The sequence below is a fragment of the Brassica rapa genome, chromosome A07 (genome assembly GCF_000309985.2).
Source record: "Brassica rapa cultivar Chiifu-401-42 chromosome A07, CAAS_Brap_v3.01, whole genome shotgun sequence".
NCBI classification, from domain to species: Eukaryota; Viridiplantae; Streptophyta; class Magnoliopsida; order Brassicales; family Brassicaceae; genus Brassica; species Brassica rapa.
This window is the reverse complement of record NC_024801.2, coordinates 18,703,640-18,722,162: the sequence shown is the minus strand read 5'-3', so window position 1 is coordinate 18,722,162 and position 18,523 is coordinate 18,703,640. Positions and strand designations below refer to the sequence as shown.

Here is an 18,523-nt window from a genome sequence, read left to right as displayed (position 1 = left end):
CAAAACAAAACTGAGAAAACATTTATTATACCTTAGAGGCTCTGGTGAGACGGTCTCCAGAGTTGATGTTACATTATACACTGCTTTAAAAACATTCAGTAGCTTTGATTAAAATTTATACACTAAAAGTTTTAAAAGTTTATATAATAGAAAAAACATCCAGTGTTACATTATATACTGCTTTAACAAACTCCCTTAGTACATAAAAAACTTCAAAAGAGACTCTCACATTCGTTAGTTTTCTTTGATTTTACTGAGAACCGACGCTTGCTTTACCGGGTGAGTTAGGAGAACATCCACTAACCTTTGAAGCTGACCCACGGCTTCTCACTAAAGGAACCAATGACTTCACCACATCTGCCATCAACGGTCTGTAATCAGCTTCTTCTTGAACACACATTGCTGCTATTGCTGCAACCTGAACAACCTCTTTGGCCGAGTACTGCCCTTCAAGTGCTGGATCCATTACGTCCACCACTTTATCTCTCTCAGCCAGTTGAGGCAAAGCCCAAGATACAAGAACTCCTTCTCCAGCAGCTCTCTTCATATCTACCGGAACCCTCCCGGTTAGTAGCTCTAACAGGACAATGCCGTAGCTATAGACATCTGATTTTGTAGTCAAGTGGCCGGTTAAAGCATACTCAGGAGCAACATATCCACCAGCTTTATCTGACCCGACTTTAGACAATCCGAAGTCTGAGACTTTGGCGTGGAGGTTTCTGTCAAGGAGAACGTTGCTGCTCTTGAAGTCTCGGTGAATCACAGGAGGTGTTACGTGTTCATGGAGATACTCCAAGCCTTTTGCAGCCTCCAGAGCTATTCTCATCCGAGTTTCCCAATCTAATCTCAATGGGACAGAACCAGACCCTATACACAAGAACAACAGACAGCTCAATATCAGTCCTCTCTATTAAACATTAGTTGAAGAAGGAACTTAACTGTTATTAGGATAGAGGTGTTCCTGCAGACAGCCATTGGCCATGAACTCATAAACAAGCAGTTTGTGACTATTGTCTGAGCAATAACCAAGAAGGGCCAACAAGTACGGTGAGCGCAGACGGCTCAGTAACTCAACCTGTCACCAGATACAAAATTCAATCAACCATTGAAGTAATTAGTGAGCTACAAAAATAGACTAGAGCTCAAATAAAACAAGAAACCTCCATCTTGAACTCTTCTTCACCTTGCTTTCCTGCATTATCCATAAACTTGATAGCAACTTTTCTCCCGTTGCTAAGGACACCACGATAAACCAATCCAAACCCACCGTGACCAACCACATTCGACTTGCTAAACCCACCAGTCGCGGAATGTAGTTGCTTGAAAGTGAAAACCTGTATCCCCTTGTCAGTAACTTCTTGTTGTTCTTGACAATCACCTTTCTCCTCGCAGTCAAACTCTGAATACACAGGTAAAACCAGAGAGCGAATAGACAAGAAATGCAGGTTAAAGATAAGACCAGACTCGTTATGTTTACACAAGGACAGGTAACGAAACGAAACGAAACAGAGAAACTGTTGTCTGAATTGTTGTGCTTACTCTTGTTGATTCTGTGACGCTTGGAAACTTTGTTACGGATATAGCAGTAGTAGCTAAAGGCGACGAACAAAGATGACAGAGCAAGGCAAGCAAGAACGACAATAGCTACAAGTGAAGCTCGCTCTTTCTTCTGGTACGCTTCACCTGTCTCCATTTCGCCCCAAGGAACAAGAAGAGACACCTTTAACGGTTTCCAGAAATGGAAAAAACGAGAAAATGTAGAAACCCTAGAAGAAGGAGGAAGACGAAATTGATACAGAATAACTTTAAAAGTTGTGAAATTATTATTACTTTTTGGTTTTTTGTGCTTGTGTGAGTGTCAGCCAGCTTCACTGACTCACTGTACTGCCTTGTTTCGTGGCGACGAGAATACTTGTCTTCACGGGAACTTCACAAATTGGTCCCTATATTTTTACATCTCATTCACCGACAAGCGACAGTTAGTTTTATTTTTACGTATATGGACGGGTGCACGTGACCAAGGCCCAAAATTGGTTATTGTCCGGTTAAGAAAAATAAGCTAAGAATTTATAATTTGTTTTCGGTTTTCAAAATCTGATATTTGGTTGTGATAAGATGATGACGATGATACAAAGAGAACACAAAGGGATTTATTTATACTGACAAAAGGTTCCAAACAGCTTTTGTTTTTTTTCTTACACCATAAAAGATCACTTGCAGAGCTCTCTACTAAGCATTAAAGCAGGCATATAAAGAAAGTTTCTACAACCAATATGAACTGGAGAGAGAACCACGATTAGCTTTTCTTTTTTTTACCTTTAAAGAGCTTTTGTCATTACTTCTTCCCACGGAGTTTAGGTCCAAGTGCCCTATCCAGCTTAGAAAGGATCTGCTGATTCGGAATTGCTTTCCCTGACTCATACTCTTGAATCACTTGCGGCTTCTCGTTGATCAGCTACATATCATTATGTTACTACCATCATGAATCCAAATACATTACAATAGGGAAACAAAATAGAGGAAGAAGAGAGAAAGAGTACCTGAGCGAGTTGGGACTGGGTCAGCTTCTTCTCCCCTCGGGCTTGCATGATGGCTTTCTTCAACTCAGTAGGCACACGTTCATCTGATTTTTTTAATTAAAACCATAAACATAAAATATGCTGTTACAAACAACCAACATACCAAGTCAATAAAATATTAAATGGGAATGAGGAGATGAGAAACTCACGAGCTAAGTTCTCAGTGTCATCATCAAGCCTCTTCGTGTTCAAGGAGGTGCCGCTTGAAGCCGCCTTGTTGGTTCCAGCATTGTCTTACATACAACAACAACATACAGATCACTATCAGACGTCAAAACAGATACACATCAACCTGATACGATCATAGATAAATCATCCGACGGTTTTTTACTGTTGCAACTTAATCGCTTAGCAAAGCTACTGAATCATGGTTTAACCGATAGGTTCTTTATTAGATAAGAGTTTTAAGTGAAGATATCATGGAATACACGCATTAGATCTACAGCTAAACATATTTGGTTTATGATTCTCATTTCTTACTAGCTATGGTAATGTTGTTGATGGTATGATCTCTGGAACCAGGTGAGATTGAAGCGATGAATGGAGAAGTGATATCATATATGACATGGCTTGAAGAGTATCAACCTCCAGATAACTTTGTGATATGGAGAGTTCCGTACAGAGGTCCTGTCATTAGAAAATGAGATTATAAAAGAAGCAGAAAGAGGATTTACTAATTGGTAAACCACTCACACACTTGCTCCTTTGTGGTCAAGAAGTTCTTACATATATGTGACCACATTTAGTTTCAGCCTACTTCATCATATGATTATGTTTTTTGACTACATACATCTTTACGATTACTTTACTAGTATAATATGATAAAATGCATTTTGCATCGATTCTTTACCTTGCGTTATTTCATGTCTATATCAAACCATAGCAACTTTACAGTTCATGAGATTCTAGTAGATAGAGATTGTCTAGAGAGTTAACCTTGAGTGAGCCAATATTTAAAGATGATCTTGTTACTATGTTAGTTAGCAACTTAGCATATCATTCACTGGACCGATTGCAATAATTCAAGATAAAACACTCGTTTATAAAGTAGAAAGGTTCACATTCACACCGGATAGATGTTCAAGAGAAGCAGCAGTAGACGATATGAAAGACACCAAATGTAATCCGCACTAAGATAAAAACATAAATCATGTAAGAACCAAAAAAAAAAGATGTAACCCTCTCATCTTCTATCGCCTTACTTTCTAAGCACATTCTTCTTACTCTTCGGTTTCAAACCACCACCAGACTCCTCTTTAGTAATCTTTGTCTTCTTCTTCGGCTTTAACTCATCCTTACTCTTCTCCTTCAGCTTCCCCTTGACCACTTTCTTCTTTGGTTTCTCAGCCTCACTTACCTCCTTCTTCCTCTTCTTCATCTTCTTCTCCTTATCCCCACCAGACTCAATACTAACCTCAACATCACCAATCTCATCTTCATCAAGCACCTCAGATACATTACTATCCATATACCTAACCTCATGAATCCTACCCTTCTTCTTCTTCCCCTTCACACCATCACTCTTCTCTCCACCATCAACAACACCACTTCCACCTTTCTTCTTCTCTTCCTCAACAACAACACTCTTCTCACTTCCAAAAGCATCAATCTTTAGCTTCAAATCAGGCACACTCTGATAAACAGGCAACGCCAAGCTCTCAGACAGCTTCAAATGCAAAGACCTAACATACTTCCAATTCCCAGGCAACACCTCAACAACCCCATTCAACGTCGCCATCACATTCTCCACAATCTCATCCCCCTCCATCGACAACTTCCCAACTTTCACAACACTACACGTCCCCGTCCTAACAAAAAACATAGCAGAGCCACACGCCTTCTCAATCTGCTCCTTCCAGTTCCTATGCTTCAAATCCACCGCAGCAGGAATCTTCTTGCTCGTGAAAAACTTCTTCCCGATCAACCTCGGAAGCAGAGGAATCACTCTCCTGTCAGCAAAGAACATCTCATACGAGTCGCAGAGCTTCCTCTTCGCCTCGAAGGCCTTGTAATCAGTCTTGAGCTTCGAGAGCTTGAGGATCTTCGTGACCGGAATCTCATCGGACTTGATCTTCTTCGCGGCGTCCTCCTTCGTTAACCCGCTTTTAGGTCTGTCGTCGATGATGAGGCAAAGCTCGGGGGAGTCTTCCTCCGTGTTGATGAGAGGGTGCGGTAGGAGGATACGGTGAGGCTTCGTGCGGTTGGTCTGCGGGATCTTCTTCAAGGTGACGATGAGGTAGACGAACTCGTCTTGCTCGAGAAGCTGTGGCTTCGCGAGCTTTGATTTTTCGGTTTTCCATTTGAGGAGGGAGGTGACGGCTTCGTTCACTGTCTTGGGGCTTACTCTTGAAGTCTGCTGAGGTGGAAGGAGTTGGTCTGGGGAGGGTGCGGCGGTGGTCATTGAGAGGTTTGAGGAGGAGAGAGATTAGGGTTCAAGGTGGAGACTCGAGAGAGAGGAAGAGAGATGAAGTGGCTCTGTGGTTTAGGGTTTATCAGTGAACCTGTTTCCCTGGGAGCTAAATGGGCCTAACTTCTCTCGGCCTTTATGTTCTCTTCAAAATATATGGGCCTATGCTTTATTTTTGTAATATTTCTTTTTTTGTAGTGCATAAAAGTTCACCAACTATCAATTTTTTACCTCACCAAGACATGGATTGACGATACAAGTTAATATATATTTCAATTTCAAAGCATCAAAAAGATAAGTAATAGTAAGGACAAGAATAGTCCCAATCCAATGGTTTCATTAACAGTTTATTAATATCTGTATAATAAAAAGTATGGATTTGGAAAATTTGAAGAAAAAAAATTGTTAACAATTATGAAAATGATAATAGTAAAATTACATGAAAAATTAAATATGGTACAAAAAGAAATGTCAGATGTAAATTTTCCTAAAATAGTTGGCAAACAGAATTATCAATGTAAATCCTTATAAAAACAGTTAAAGTTATCTGTTGTTAAATCATATAGTAATTTCATAATTTGTAATAAAATAATAAATTAAATTTGATCAACAATAAAATACACTAACTAATACTATTTGGTAGTCTAAACACACCATGTTACAAAAAAAAAAGGGGTCTAAACACACCAATGCAAATGCAAATGTATATAGTTACAAGATTTTAAAAGTTATCAAAATGATACACATATTTGTTACACACTACACTGTTTACTATAAAGTTATTGCTTTAAATTGATCTGTTCTTCAACTGAAATTTGAAACGTTATAACCTTTTAAAAAATTGTGTTTCTTTGTCCCTTAACAAATTCAAAATTATTTTATGTTTGAAACTACGAAGTTCAAACTGAACTGTGCACATATTTATTTAATCATTATTACAACAATTTCGACTTCATAGGATGCTCTCTTTCACCAACTTCATAGGATGCTCAAATATGAACACTATCAAGTTAGATATACCATTTTCATTCAATAAACAAAAGCAAAATAGTTAATAGCTAAAAGATTTTCCTTTTGGGGTCTAGAAAAAAAGGCAATACTTTTAATTTCCCAAAGGAGGGAGCTTTCAAATCTCCCTTTGTCTTCTCTCTCTCCTCTCTCCCTCTGACTATCTAACTTTGCAACGGCTATCTCTGTCGTCATTTCAATTCAAACTCTTTACTTAACCTCTCTAGCTGCTTCTAGCTCTCTACCTTAGATCCCTAATCTCAGATGCTCAAAACCCTCAAATCCCAATTCTGTATCATCTTTCCTGATCTGAACCACTTCACAAATTCTCAATTCTTCTCTCGTCGTTATTGTTTTCACCTAAGTGAAAGGCAAAGACTTTAGCATCCTGAAGAGCACAAAACACCAGATCTTTCCTCATTCCGCAGTAGGATTGTGAGGGAGAGAGATAAAGTTGAGCTTTGGTCGATCTTCCACAAAGGGTTTCTGAAAACTACACTTAAGGGATGGATCCATAACTAAAAGGCGAAGACTTTAGCATCCTGAGTAACTGAGAGGTAAAATTAAACTATCCTTCAGCTAATTCAATGTGTGATTCGTTATATCACTTCACAAAGTCTGGTCCTTTTTGTGTGTGTGTTGTTGTTTTGATGGGATCCAGTGTCTGAGATTGCATTTCACTGAGGATTGATTCAACTGTTGTTAACCATATAGGTGAAAATAAAATGGACATTGTTGAGAGAAAACGACCTAGAGGAGCGTTTCTAAATCTGTTTGATTGGCCTGGAAAATCAAGGAAGAAGCTTTTCTCATCCAATATCTCCCAGATCTCTGGTATGACTCTTCATCCTTTTGTGTTCTTTATAAACATAATGTATATATATATTCAGTAAGACAATCTGAAATTTCTTAATTTTAAACAGAAGAATCTAAGCAAACAAAAGAGAATGTTCACAACCCCTCCTCTATTACAAGACATTCCGTTGTAAGCCTTTTGCTCTCATTACCATTTTCCTTGTTTCATGTGTGTGTTAGTTTAGTAAAATGACATGAACTGATTGTGTTACACCTCTTGTGTGATCTGTTTCAAACAGTTTGAGGTTGATCAGTCTGTAAAGAACTCAACTTTCAACCAGGGAAGCAACTCTAGCTGCTGTGCATCCTCCGTAACTAGTGATGATGGCAATGTGGTTAAAGCACCGAGTGTGGTAGCGAGGCTCATGGGTTTGGATTGTATACCGCAACAAAACCTTATGGAACCACGGGTTAATCCTAGCCTTGATCCATACTTCCTCAGATCCTCGCACCAGGCAAGCACTTGGGATGCTAATGCTGAGCATCAGAGTGACTTTGATGGCGTTTCTTGGGATCATTTGGATTCAAGAACCAGTAAAGGGCCGCATAAGCGTATGATTGAGCGGTTTCAAACTGAAACATTACCTCCAAGATCTGCTAAACCGATCTCTGTCACTCACAATAAGCTCTTGTCTCCTATAAGGAACCCTGGGTTTGTTCCATCAAGGAACCCTGCTTATGTTATGGAAGCTGCTTCGAGAATGATAGACTCAAGTCCAAGGATGATGGCAAGGACAAGGGTGGTTCCATCATCTGATTCTTCTTCTCCTGTTCCATTAAGGATCCGAGATTTGAAGGAGAAACTAGAAGCTGCGCAGAAAGCTTCAACGACATGCCCTCAAGTCTCTAATGATAATACTCGTAGCACTAAAACTACAGCTTCAGGGAAAAGCAGTTCTGAACTGAAGCCGCCTTCTTTCACTGCGCAAGCAAAGAGCAGTAGTAATACTCAGAGACACAACAGCTTAACAACGTCCTCCTCGAGTGGAAACAAAAGGACATCTTCAGGACAAAAGGAGAAAGCAGCAGAAGGTAAGAACCGTTTAGCAAAAAGCCAGAATGGTCTCAAAGGAGCTTCCGTGAGCGGAGGGAAGAACGTGCTTAAGCAGAACCACCAGAAGCAAAACTGCAGAGACAATCAGCAGAGTAGGAAACCAATGAACAAAGTTGTGAACAAGGTTCTTGTGGACAGTGGAACTACATCGAGAAGCTCAGGTTCTACTATGACATCAGCAGAGAAGTCTACGTCCTCCTTACCATTACACCGGAGAAAGAATCTTCCTCGTAGCAAGAAGCCACGAAATGGGGTGCAAGAACCAGTAATTAAAAGGGGTGAGAAGTCTATAAAGTGCAACATCTCCATTGATGGTGACTCGAGCACGAGTAAAAATGATCAGAGAAGGGAAACGGATGTGATATCTTTCACTTTCTCGTCTTCAATCAAAGGCTTACCTTCTCGCTCACAAGGAACACAACAAGATGCAGCAGATTCTTCTGTTAAGTACAATGTGATAGGCGGTGACTCCTTAAATGCGCTATTGGAGCAGAAGCTCAGGGAACTGACCTTGAAGATTGAATCATCTAGCTCTAGCTTGATCCAAGAAGAGTGTTTGAGCTCCGTTACAGAGAGTAGAGCGAACAAGGTAGTTTTATCGCCATCAAAACATGGTGCAACAACTCAAAACAGTCTTGATAATGTCTTAACAGAGAGTGAATCTGTTTCTGACTGTACTTCATTCTATAACAACCAGGAATCTCAGGTTAGTGTCCATAGAATGCAGCTACACTTTTCTATTATATCGAATGCTTCTAATAAAAGATTGTCAATCTTTTGCTTCCTTACAGAAGAAGAAGATGATACGGGGAGAAGAACAAGAAGTTAGTAGCTTCAGTACTCTTACAGAGACCGATGATTTTGCACTCTCCAGCAACAAGAGTTACTTAGACTGCAGACAGGACAGAGAATATGGTATGTCTTTGTCAATTCTTGTCTTTGTTTTCTCACTTGTGAATGGCTTATAGGCTGTGTATTTCACACCATGGATGCAAATCTGAATGTCTTGGTATGGAATTGGTTTGATGTTGTTGTTTTTTTATCAGGCGTGAAAGAGAGTTCATCAGACCAAGAACTCACTTGGGTTTCATCAACTGAGTCCCACCAAACCGTAGATGAAGCAGACTCCGCAACAACACTCGATTGGGAGCTCGAGTACATAGCCGAGATACTCAACTCTGGCCAGCTTATGTTCCAAGACTTTGCCTCAGGGACAACCACTAACGAACTAGTATTATTACCCTCAAGCCTCTTTGATGAAATGGAACGCTCAAGAGGAGCAGTAACATCGACGAAGATCGAAAGAAAGGTGCTTTTCGAGTGTGTGAATCAGTGCTTAGCTGTGAAGTTTGAAAGGATGCTAGTTGGAAGCTGCAAAGGAGGGACTATGATGTTGTTGGAACACAGAGATTTGCTGGCTGAAGAAGTGAACAGAGAAGTGAAAGGGTTGAAGAAGATGAGAGAGATGATGATAGACGAGCTTGTGGATCATGACATGAGCTGCTTGGAGGGGAGATGGGTTGGTTATGAGAGGGAGATGTTTGAAGAAGGCATTGATATAGAAGGAGAGATAGTTTCTAGTTTGGTTGATGATTTAGTTAGTGATCTTTTGTCTGTTAGCTTTATTAAACGGTCATTGTAGGTTGTGTGCAGAAGGGCTTCTCCTGCGTTTGAAATTGTCTGTATGAATATTCTTTGTTTTTAACAGTTAAGGGCTGAAGAAGTAGTGTCTGTCATCTTTCATTTTAATTGGTTGAATGAAGAACTAGTTATATTTATCAGAAACTGGTCGTGTCAGGAATCCGGTTTGGTGAACAAACCGGTATATTTAGTGGTATTTTATAGAAAGTCAAGGTGTCGGTGACAACAAAAGAAGATGACCAACAAGAATCATCAGCAAATGTCAAATTACAGATATAGCTGTTATATTTATCCTTGACAAAAAAACTAGGGAAAATTGGATAAATAGGACACTTTGAACTTGGATTTGTCACATTAGGATTTCTAGAAGATATTTTAGGAAAATAGGATTTTAGATCTTGTAAAATACCAAAGTACCCTTAATTTACCAATTATGTTGAATTTAAATTATAAATTATAATAATTTTCGTAATAGATTTTAATGTTAAAATTAAAATCTATAAAAATTAAAAAATAAAAAAAACACTAAATGGGAAAAAAGGAGACGCGGGATGCCGCAAACCTAATTCCCCTTTCTCTTTGTCTTCTCCGTCGTAGACTCGTCGCTCTCCCACGGCGATTTAGGGTTCAACGGTGAGAAGCTCTGTTCTTCGTCGGTGTTTCATCAGCCCGTGGTCTCTACTCTCGTCTCCGTCACCATCCTTTTCGATCTCACTGAAGACACAACGGCTGCGAATCGTTCTTCCTCTTCGTCGGGTCAAATCGATTTTCGAAGTGTTCTTCCATCAATTTCGCCTCTCAATCTCACAATTCTTCACAGAAGGTATTGGATTTCATCTATAGATTCTCATATTAAACGAAATCGAAGTGTTCTTCCATTAAAGCTTGATTTTTTTTTAAAATGATTTGCCGTGTTTCTTAAAATAATTTTGTTTCACGGATTGGTTGATATTATTGAAACCTTTACATGTGTGATGATATTGAAACCTTTACATGTTGAACTAATAATTTTGTCACGGTTTGTAGCTATGTCTGAGGAGCTACCGAAGAGGCTTTTTAAGGAGGGCGAGGAGCCCCGAGTTACTCAGATCAACAACAACTGCAGGATCGACTACATAATCCGAAAGTTCCAAGCGTGGCTGCCAAAGGAGTTGGATGTCGTGAAGAAAGACCCGGTTTTTCATCAGATTTTTAAGCTCCATGAGAATGGTCTTGGATACTCTGCGAGGGTGATACACAGCTTCTTGTGTAGGGAGCTGGTGACTTTCTTACAGCACGAGCTATGGTTTGTCTTTGCGAGGAGACCGCTTCGATTCTCATTGCAAGAGTTCCACGCCGTAACCGGGTTTGAATGCGATACTCACATTTCGATTGAGGAGTTTGAAGAGTGGAAATATGATGGTGGTTTCTGGAGCAAGGTTTTGAGGAGAAAAGATGGAACAATTACACTCTTCAACCTGTGGACTAAGGACAAGGAAGCTGTAAAGAAATGGAAGAATGCAGATCGCATACGTCTTATCTACTTGGCGATCATTCTTTGTGTGGTATTGGCGAGAGATGAGAAGGCTAATATCCCCCTGAAGTACATCGCGGTGGTCATGGATCTTGACAGAGTTCGAAGGTATCCTTGGGGAGTTGCTGCTTATGACCTTCTCTGCAAATCCATAGCCAAAAATCGTTCCCAACTGAAGGAAAAGACCACTAGCTATGTCTTGGATGGCTTCTCATACGCCTTGCAGATTTGGGCAATGGAAGCGGTGCCAAAAATCGGGAAGCTTTGTGGAAAAAAGCTGGATAAGGGTTTCAAGGACGGTCCTAGATGCATAAACTGGATGGGAGCTGCGAAGGTGTCATATGAGGAGATCATTCGCTTGGAGGAGATTATTACACCCAAGGTAATTTTATCTATTTATGACGACTCTTTCCGGTTTGAAATGAGTAGTTAGTATCTAACTGTATTTCCCTGTCTTGTGTAGGATGACATCTACCCATACATCTCATGGACAGGAAATTATGATGTTGTCAAAGCTCAGGCGTTTCGCAGAGATGATGATGTGGAGGATGACAGAATCAAGGTTCTGATGGAGATGATAAAGAAGGGGCATGATTTTAGTGAGCATGTTTGGGAAACTGAAGAAAATGAAGTGATTTCTTTATCTCTCGATGACGAATCAGCTGTGAATGATGAAGCAAGCGTGAATGTTGAAGCAGCCGAGAGTGATGACGACTTTCAGACTCCGAAAGGATCAAAAAACGTTGGTTCTAGATCAAAGAGGGGTAAAAAGAGGCTTCCCGATCGTGGTATGGAGAAGAGAAAGCATAAGGTTCTCGCAAGTGGCGCAAAGCAAGCTCCTTTTAATGAAGACATGAAGGCTTTTATGACACAGTTGTTTGAGCACAACTTCTCTGGAATGGAACAAAGGATACAGAAACAGATGGCCGAGACATTTGAGCAGATGCGGACAGAGCTTAAACAATCACGTAAGGAAGCCAGCGTTGAAGTTGAGCTTGGAGAGCCTTCACCGACAAAGCCATCGACGAGCCAGGCACCGTTGAGGAGGTCCACACGCGGGGTAAACAAACACTAGTCTTCACCATCCTCTTCAATGTTATTTTGTCTTGTTTAAGTTCGTGGTTTGCGTGTCTGTTTGTTTTATTGGCATCTAAGTTATCGGCCTGAATTTTGTTGTACTTTATAAGGTCTCGGTTTGTATGTGTGCTTGGTGTGTAAGTGTTCTTGGTTTGTAAGTGTCTTGTTTGAACTTATGTAATGGTCTGGAACTTTTATGTAAAATAATTATTAATGATAATGTATTTTGGTATCTCAATTATTGCTTATTTGTCATGAAATAACAGGATGGTTCCGAGACTACATTCGATGTGAATTATAGTGAAGCAGATGATTTGGGTCGCGGGATAGGTACACAAGGGGTTGAAGGGCTTTCTCAGACGTCGTATGTGCCAGGCTTTGATCCATCTCAGGACAAAAAAGAAGAAGACTGGTGGACTCCAATGACTTCGGTCCGAGGTTCAGTGGATAATCCAGTAAAGAAAGAAAAGACAGAGATGAATACAGCTCCACCGCCGTCACAGTGGGAGAAATGGTGCAAAAGAAAAGGTCATGGACTTCAGCTTAGCGATTCACCATTGCCAGAAGATGCTTCTCCGCAGGCGTCACTTTATTATATCTCCGAAGAGTCATGGAAAGGATTCACGGAATGGGCATTAAAGCCTATACCTTTAACAATTGGTCCTACATGCTTTAATTTGTCTGTAGCTACAAGAGTAGTAAGTGCTGGAAAATGGCTTGGAAACGAGGTAATGAATCTTGTACTAACCTTTAGTGAATTTATCTTCCTAACACTTCTTATATGCTATATTACTTAACTTTCATTGTAAATTTTTAGGAGATGGATGCGGTTATGTTTATATGGCGTGTGAACACTACATTGAATCGTTGGGCCCCTCGGCGTGTTGCTTTCATGAGTGCTATGTTTTGCCTCCAAGTAGACGCTGCATACAAGAAGTTTTTACCAAACAAAAAAGCCTATCAATTGCCTGATTTCCTTCTTGGGTACGGCAGAGGAGAGCTTCCATCTCATGGGCGGACTGATCTAGTTTGGGGTGTTGATGTTGATCGACTCTACTTTCCTCTGTTTGTAAATGGTAACCATTCAGTTCTTTTTACATCCTAGTATACATTTCTTCGTTTACAAATTTTTGTGGACACGAACGCAGGTAATCACTGGGTTGGTGTCTGTGTAAACATCATTGAAAGAAAAGTAGAAGTCTTTGATTGCGGTCGGGGAAAGAACAGACAGTACGTTGAGAAGTTTGCTGCTATCATTCCTAGGATTGTGAAGTCCGTTGCACCACAAGAAAGACAGAAGCAGCTACTCCTCTCATCATATTCTATCGTGGATGTGCCTATGAAGTTGAGATTGAATAAAAGTTGTTGTGATTGCGGTGCATACGCTTTGAAGCACTTGGAATGCTCGCTGCTTGGTCTTGACGTCAGTTTAGTGGATGATGAAATCATTATGGGTTGTAGACAGAAGATTGGAGTGGACTTATGGGAGGCTGCACACGACCCCATCTTTGCTGAGGTTATGACACGATATGTGCCTTCACCATGGGAGAGGTCTGAGGTCTTTGACCTGGAGGATGATTGATTAACTGTGATTTTAGTAGTTTGGTTTGTTAGAATTAGAAAACAACTTTGGCTTTGGTATTTGATTTGAATTAAGAAACAACTCTAGCTTTGATTTTGTATAAATTATGAAACAACCCTATAAAGAACAAAATCATAAAAACTGAGGACCCAAACCCTAAACAAACCCTTAACTAAAACCATAACCATAGACATACCCTAACCAAACCCTTAACTTAAACCATAACCATAGACATACCCTAACCAAACCCTAAAACCATAATACAATCATGATTCTTAATCATACCCTAAACAAACCCTAAATCTGTAATTCATAGTCAAACCCTTAACCCTAAATAAACTCTAAAACCATAACCGTAGACATACTCTAACCAAACCCTTAACTAAAACCAAATACAAATTAATCCAACGCCTCAAACACACACCTATTTATTGATTATTTTTGTACATTGGTCACTATCTAAGTACGTCCGTCCACTATGTTTGATAGATGTTTAAACACTAATTTAGAGGGTTCAAAGACAAAGTTCTTGTGGTGTTATCGATAAATTCAAAATGATTTTTTTCTGCTCTGCCTTAGCTAGAATACGCGTTCTGGGAGTATGAAACGACGTAGTTTTGGTTATTTTTTTGACCTAATCTCTTTTCTTCCTCATTCTTCCTCGACAGAGAGATTGCAGCGGCGAAAATTTGGAGATCGACTCCCTCATGTCTTCAGTAAATTCTTCATCCACTACAAGAGATCGCCTCGCGAAACAACGGGGAATTCCCACAAGATGCAATTGCGGTGAGGCAGTGAATCGTTTCACTTCAAAAACAATTCAAAATCCGGGAAGATTATTTCATTGTTGTCCTTTGGGATCTCAAAAGGTTAGTCATGTTATCATATAACTGTCTCGTTGTTGTCCGATGAGAGTAGAATTAGTCAATCTAATTGTGTATTGGATGTTACTGATGAAGGACAAAACCCACTTGTTCAAATGGACTGACAAGTCAGTTGTTGAGGAGATTGAAGACTTCCAAGACCTGTTTGACGTGTTACTCGTTGACAATTCCGAGTTTCAGAAATCAGTGAGAGCTGGTGAGGCCATGATGACACGCCATGAGAGTAGAATTCAAGAGATGGAAGATGCAATGTGCCATTGCGAAGAGAAGACCTTGGAATGCATTAGGGAACTTAGGGGCATAAAAGCTTTGTTTGTGTGTTGTTTGGTGATGGTCTTCTTGTACCATATCTATGCATGATGTTCAACTACTTTTATGTGCTTCCTCAACTTGTTGTTTCTTATTTTCAAAGAAGTTAAGACCATGTTTCTTGTTATTTCGAGGTGATCATCATCTACTGAAACGAATTATTTTGCAATTACTTTGATTGTTACTAGAATAAATCGATTTGTCTCTATAGTTTAGCAAATACCAAATTGTCAAATAGGTTCTTAAACAGAAGATCAAATTGTTTCAAAAGCAATAAAGAAAAAAACAGAGACAGATGCAGACACATAACAAACTAGATGGGTAAATCGCATGTTCCTCTCTTGTGTCCTTCAGTTCCACAACGGCTACACTTATGCTTTTTATTCTTCTTTGATCCTTGAGAAGATGCGATCTTGTCTTCTACTGATTCATACCTTCTCTTTACTGGTCGACCAGCACTCTTTCTTGTCTTTGGTGGTAAAACCTTTGCAAGTTTAACCTCAGCAGGGACATTCCATTCTGACTCTACAACTGCTATTGGATTAATGGAATCTGCATAGGCGGTTCTCCACGCTGCAGTGCTGTATAAGGCGTCAGTGAATCTGTGCACTTCCATACCTGTCAATCTCAAAAAAAACTTGATCAATATGAAGTCTATATGATGAAAATCCCGAAAATAAATAATTCTCAAGTATTCATGTGTTTATACTTCCATACCTCGTGAATAAATTGCAGGAATGGCGTGTCGGCAAGGAATTTTTCCTATATCATACTTACCACATGTGCATGTTCTTCTTTCCAAATCAACATGACAATCATATATGTCTCCTTTTACAACCGATCTGAAGTTGTCAACCTTGTAAACCTGGAATCCTTTTGCCTTCACAATTCTCCTATCAATCTTTCTCTCCACCTTAGCGGTTAAAGGATCTAGATGCTTTGAGCTTAACAAGCGACGCTCATAGAACCATCGAGTCAACAGTTCTCTTATACTATCAAGCAAAGGAATAACCGGATATTCTCTAGGTATTCTAAGAACTGAATTTATAGACTCTGCAGGGTTCGTGGTCCTAATGTCATACCTGGAACCAGGGAAGAGAGAACGAGCCCATTTGCGCACATCAGCCTCCCGTAGATATCTTCCAAGCTCAGGACTCATATCAAAAATTTCGGTGATACGTTCTTGAAATTCAGTGTATCTATATGCCCGTGAAGCCTTTTCTACCAACGCAGTCAATCCTTTTGTCTTGAAAAATGAGACCACATTGGTCAATAAGTGATGAATGCAAATTCCATGTGCTGATCGAGGGTAGACAGTCCCAATAGCTTTAGAAATAGACGCATTTCTATCTGAGACAAAAGCTAGGTCTTGACAATCAGCAATAACCACTTTCAACTGTCTGAAGAACCACCCCCAAGAATCGTCATTCTCTGAATCAACAACCCCAAATGCAATCGGATACAAATTAGAGTTACCATCTACAGCAGTAGCAACAAGAAGTGTCCCTTTGTATTTATTTTTCAGAAAAGTTCCGTCAACAACAATCACCCTTCGCATTGCATTGTAGAATCCTCTAACTGATTGCCCAAATGACATAAATAGATACATGAATCTTCCCTTCTCATTAGTTTCATAGTGAGTATGCGTACCAGGATTTGCTTCTTTAATCATATGCAGATATGCTGGTATTTTAGAGTAACTGCGATCTGGTATACCTCTAGCAGCTGCAATAGCAAACTCACGAGCTTCCCAAGCGTGCCAATAAGTAATCTCACAACTATGCTCCATTCTCATAAATTGAATGATGTCATTCGGTTTTGGGCCATCGTTTGCATCATCAAATCGATGTTGTATCAGAGTCCCAATTGTTCTTGCTGATGCTGTTTTTCCGAATTTCCTTTTCTTTGAAGGAGCACATGAATGTCTTCCATCACATTGGTTGATCATGAAATATGTAGACCCATCTATTCCTTCTGCACGCACAGTCCAGTTGCACAATGCATCTTTACATCGAATATACCACCATTTTCTCGTGGATTTGATAACAGTGTAATCGAAATTATTCTTCATCGCTAAAATTTCCATTGTTGCCTTCAGAACCCCTTTACTTGTGAAAATTTGATCCTTCTTCACGAAGTCTCCTCTCCAAGCTCGACCATCCTTATCACTGTCTCCATTGTTTTGAAAAAGTTCAATGTTTTCACTCCTTAAAGGACCGCAACCATCTGCAGCGACATGATTCGTTCTTTTAACAAAAGACTCCTTTGACGGCTTGACAAACTCTGCTCGATTTATCTCAGGAACTTCTTCATCCTCAACATTACTTGAATCGCAAGGCTCCTTATTCAAATCGATATTGACTCGTTCCTTTTGATTTACACCGGAAACAGAGAACATCACACACAAGGTAGTAGACGATTCCCTCTTTGCATAGCCCACAAAATTAGATGCTTGCCGATCATTGGTGATAATAATAGGAGGATTCCCTTTTTGATTCAACAACGAATAACTGAACTCGGCATTAATGGCATTATGGTCCACCCCATAATCCTCACACACCATTATCTTGAGCTGCTTCAACGTAGTAGTAGTTGCTAATGTTACCATTCGACCACGCCTTTCTTTGTCTACCACGAAACTCCAGTCATCACCGCGACTACACATCCATTCACCCGATTTGACATAGATTAGAACCATGTTGTATTGATAGAGAAAAGAGAGATGATTATGTCGATGAAGAAGAGAGAAACACAAAGAACGACGACAAAAGATCGTGGGAGAAGGAGAAAAACGTGGGAGAAAATATTCTTGGAGATATTTAGGGAAGATTTAGTTTAGATTTAGGAAACATCTTTAACCGATTATGGAAGTTTCCATATTTTTCGGATTTCCTGTAGAATGTATAACCTATGTAAGTCAGAACACAGTAGAGTAGATGTGAAACATATTCTTCCCTAGGCGCCACATAAGGTAAAAGGCAGACCACATCATGGCTCCAAATATAGATAGGGTATATCAACGCATTGTGGCTACATGTCGTAACCAAGCTAAAGGTATAAGAAAGACATCTTTCTTGATTATAACGTAACGTAACCTAGCTTTGGTTAGAATATATAAGAAAAGATAGGTTACGTTGTATACCAAAGATATATCTATGTATAAACATTAGTAGCCGAATTCTAGACTAAGTAGATGACCAGAATGAGTATTATAACTGTAGCTAGAAGATGAAATAAAATATGATTCATTTTAAAAAAAAAAACAATTTAAACATATATATTGTCATACTTATGTTTCCAATAGTTTTGATATTTTTTAACATTTTTAAAATTCAGTTTACTATTTTTTCTATTAAAAAAGGGTAAAATATGTCCAGAATTGTCCAAAATATCAGAAATCCTATTGTGACAAATAAAAGTTCAAAGTGTCCCATTTTTCCAATTTTCCCAAAAAACTATTACTCCATCTATTCCTAAATATAAGATGTTTAACTAGAAACACACATATTAAAAAAACTATTTTTTATCTAGAAAATATTATTAAAACTATAAATTAATAGTATTCAATCAATTACAAAATAGACTATTAAAATATGATTGGATACACAGTTTTT

General features: G+C 39.4%; 6 protein-coding genes across 7 annotated transcripts; 2 read left to right on the top strand and 4 right to left on the bottom strand.

The window, feature by feature from the left end:
- Positions 1–7: 7 nt before the first annotated feature.
- Positions 8–1,907, bottom strand: LOC103830179 (probable serine/threonine-protein kinase PBL7). Its single transcript, XM_009105919.3, has 4 exons — positions 1,540–1,907; positions 1,161–1,399; positions 940–1,075; positions 8–867 (listed from the first exon to the last, which is right to left on the bottom strand). Exons 1-4 carry the CDS (start codon positions 1,691–1,693, stop codon positions 251–253), a joined length of 1,146 nt encoding a protein of 381 aa, XP_009104167.2. The 5' UTR covers positions 1,694–1,907; the 3' UTR covers positions 8–250.
- A 227-nt stretch (positions 1,908–2,134) lies between these two features.
- On the bottom strand, positions 2,135–2,813 carry LOC108869011 (multiprotein-bridging factor 1b-like; the record flags this gene model as incomplete). The annotated part of the gene is made up of 3 exons (XM_033274739.1): positions 2,135–2,455; positions 2,541–2,623; positions 2,729–2,813. Coding segments are annotated over 3 exons (288 nt in total), but the record flags the coding sequence as incomplete, so codon positions are not given.
- A 784-nt stretch (positions 2,814–3,597) lies between these two features.
- LOC103830178 (putative ribosome biogenesis protein C8F11.04) lies at positions 3,598–5,063 on the bottom strand. The gene has a single exon (XM_009105918.3). The coding sequence runs from the start codon at positions 4,978–4,980 to the stop codon at positions 3,778–3,780; it is 1,203 nt and encodes a 400-aa protein (XP_009104166.1). The 5' UTR covers positions 4,981–5,063; the 3' UTR covers positions 3,598–3,777.
- Positions 5,064–5,293: 230 nt separating this feature from the next.
- Positions 5,294–9,684, top strand: LOC103830177. Its single transcript, XM_009105916.3, has 6 exons — positions 5,294–6,551; positions 6,709–6,828; positions 6,918–6,979; positions 7,089–8,609; positions 8,695–8,818; positions 8,950–9,684. Exons 2-6 carry the CDS (start codon positions 6,720–6,722, stop codon positions 9,543–9,545), a joined length of 2,412 nt encoding a protein of 803 aa, XP_009104164.1. The 5' UTR covers positions 5,294–6,551; positions 6,709–6,719; the 3' UTR covers positions 9,546–9,684.
- Positions 9,685–9,856: 172 nt separating this feature from the next.
- Positions 9,857–13,977, top strand: LOC103830175. Of its 2 annotated transcripts, XM_009105915.3 has the most exons (3): positions 9,857–10,367; positions 10,571–11,439; positions 11,521–12,372. In XM_009105915.3, exons 2-3 carry the CDS (start codon positions 10,573–10,575, stop codon positions 12,130–12,132), a joined length of 1,479 nt encoding a protein of 492 aa, XP_009104163.1. In that variant the 5' UTR covers positions 9,857–10,367; positions 10,571–10,572; the 3' UTR covers positions 12,133–12,372. The 2 variants fall into 2 exon arrangements, with proteins under 2 accessions (XP_009104163.1, XP_009104162.1); XM_009105914.3 differs by having other exon boundaries at positions 9,857–11,439; positions 11,521–13,977.
- A 1,117-nt stretch (positions 13,978–15,094) lies between these two features.
- LOC103830173 lies at positions 15,095–18,341 on the bottom strand. Its single transcript, XM_009105912.3, has 2 exons — positions 15,627–18,341; positions 15,095–15,527 (listed from the first exon to the last, which is right to left on the bottom strand). The coding sequence occupies exons 1-2, from the start codon at positions 17,605–17,607 to the stop codon at positions 15,223–15,225; spliced, it is 2,286 nt and encodes a 761-aa protein (XP_009104160.1). The 5' UTR covers positions 17,608–18,341; the 3' UTR covers positions 15,095–15,222.
- Positions 18,342–18,523: the final 182 nt, after the last annotated feature.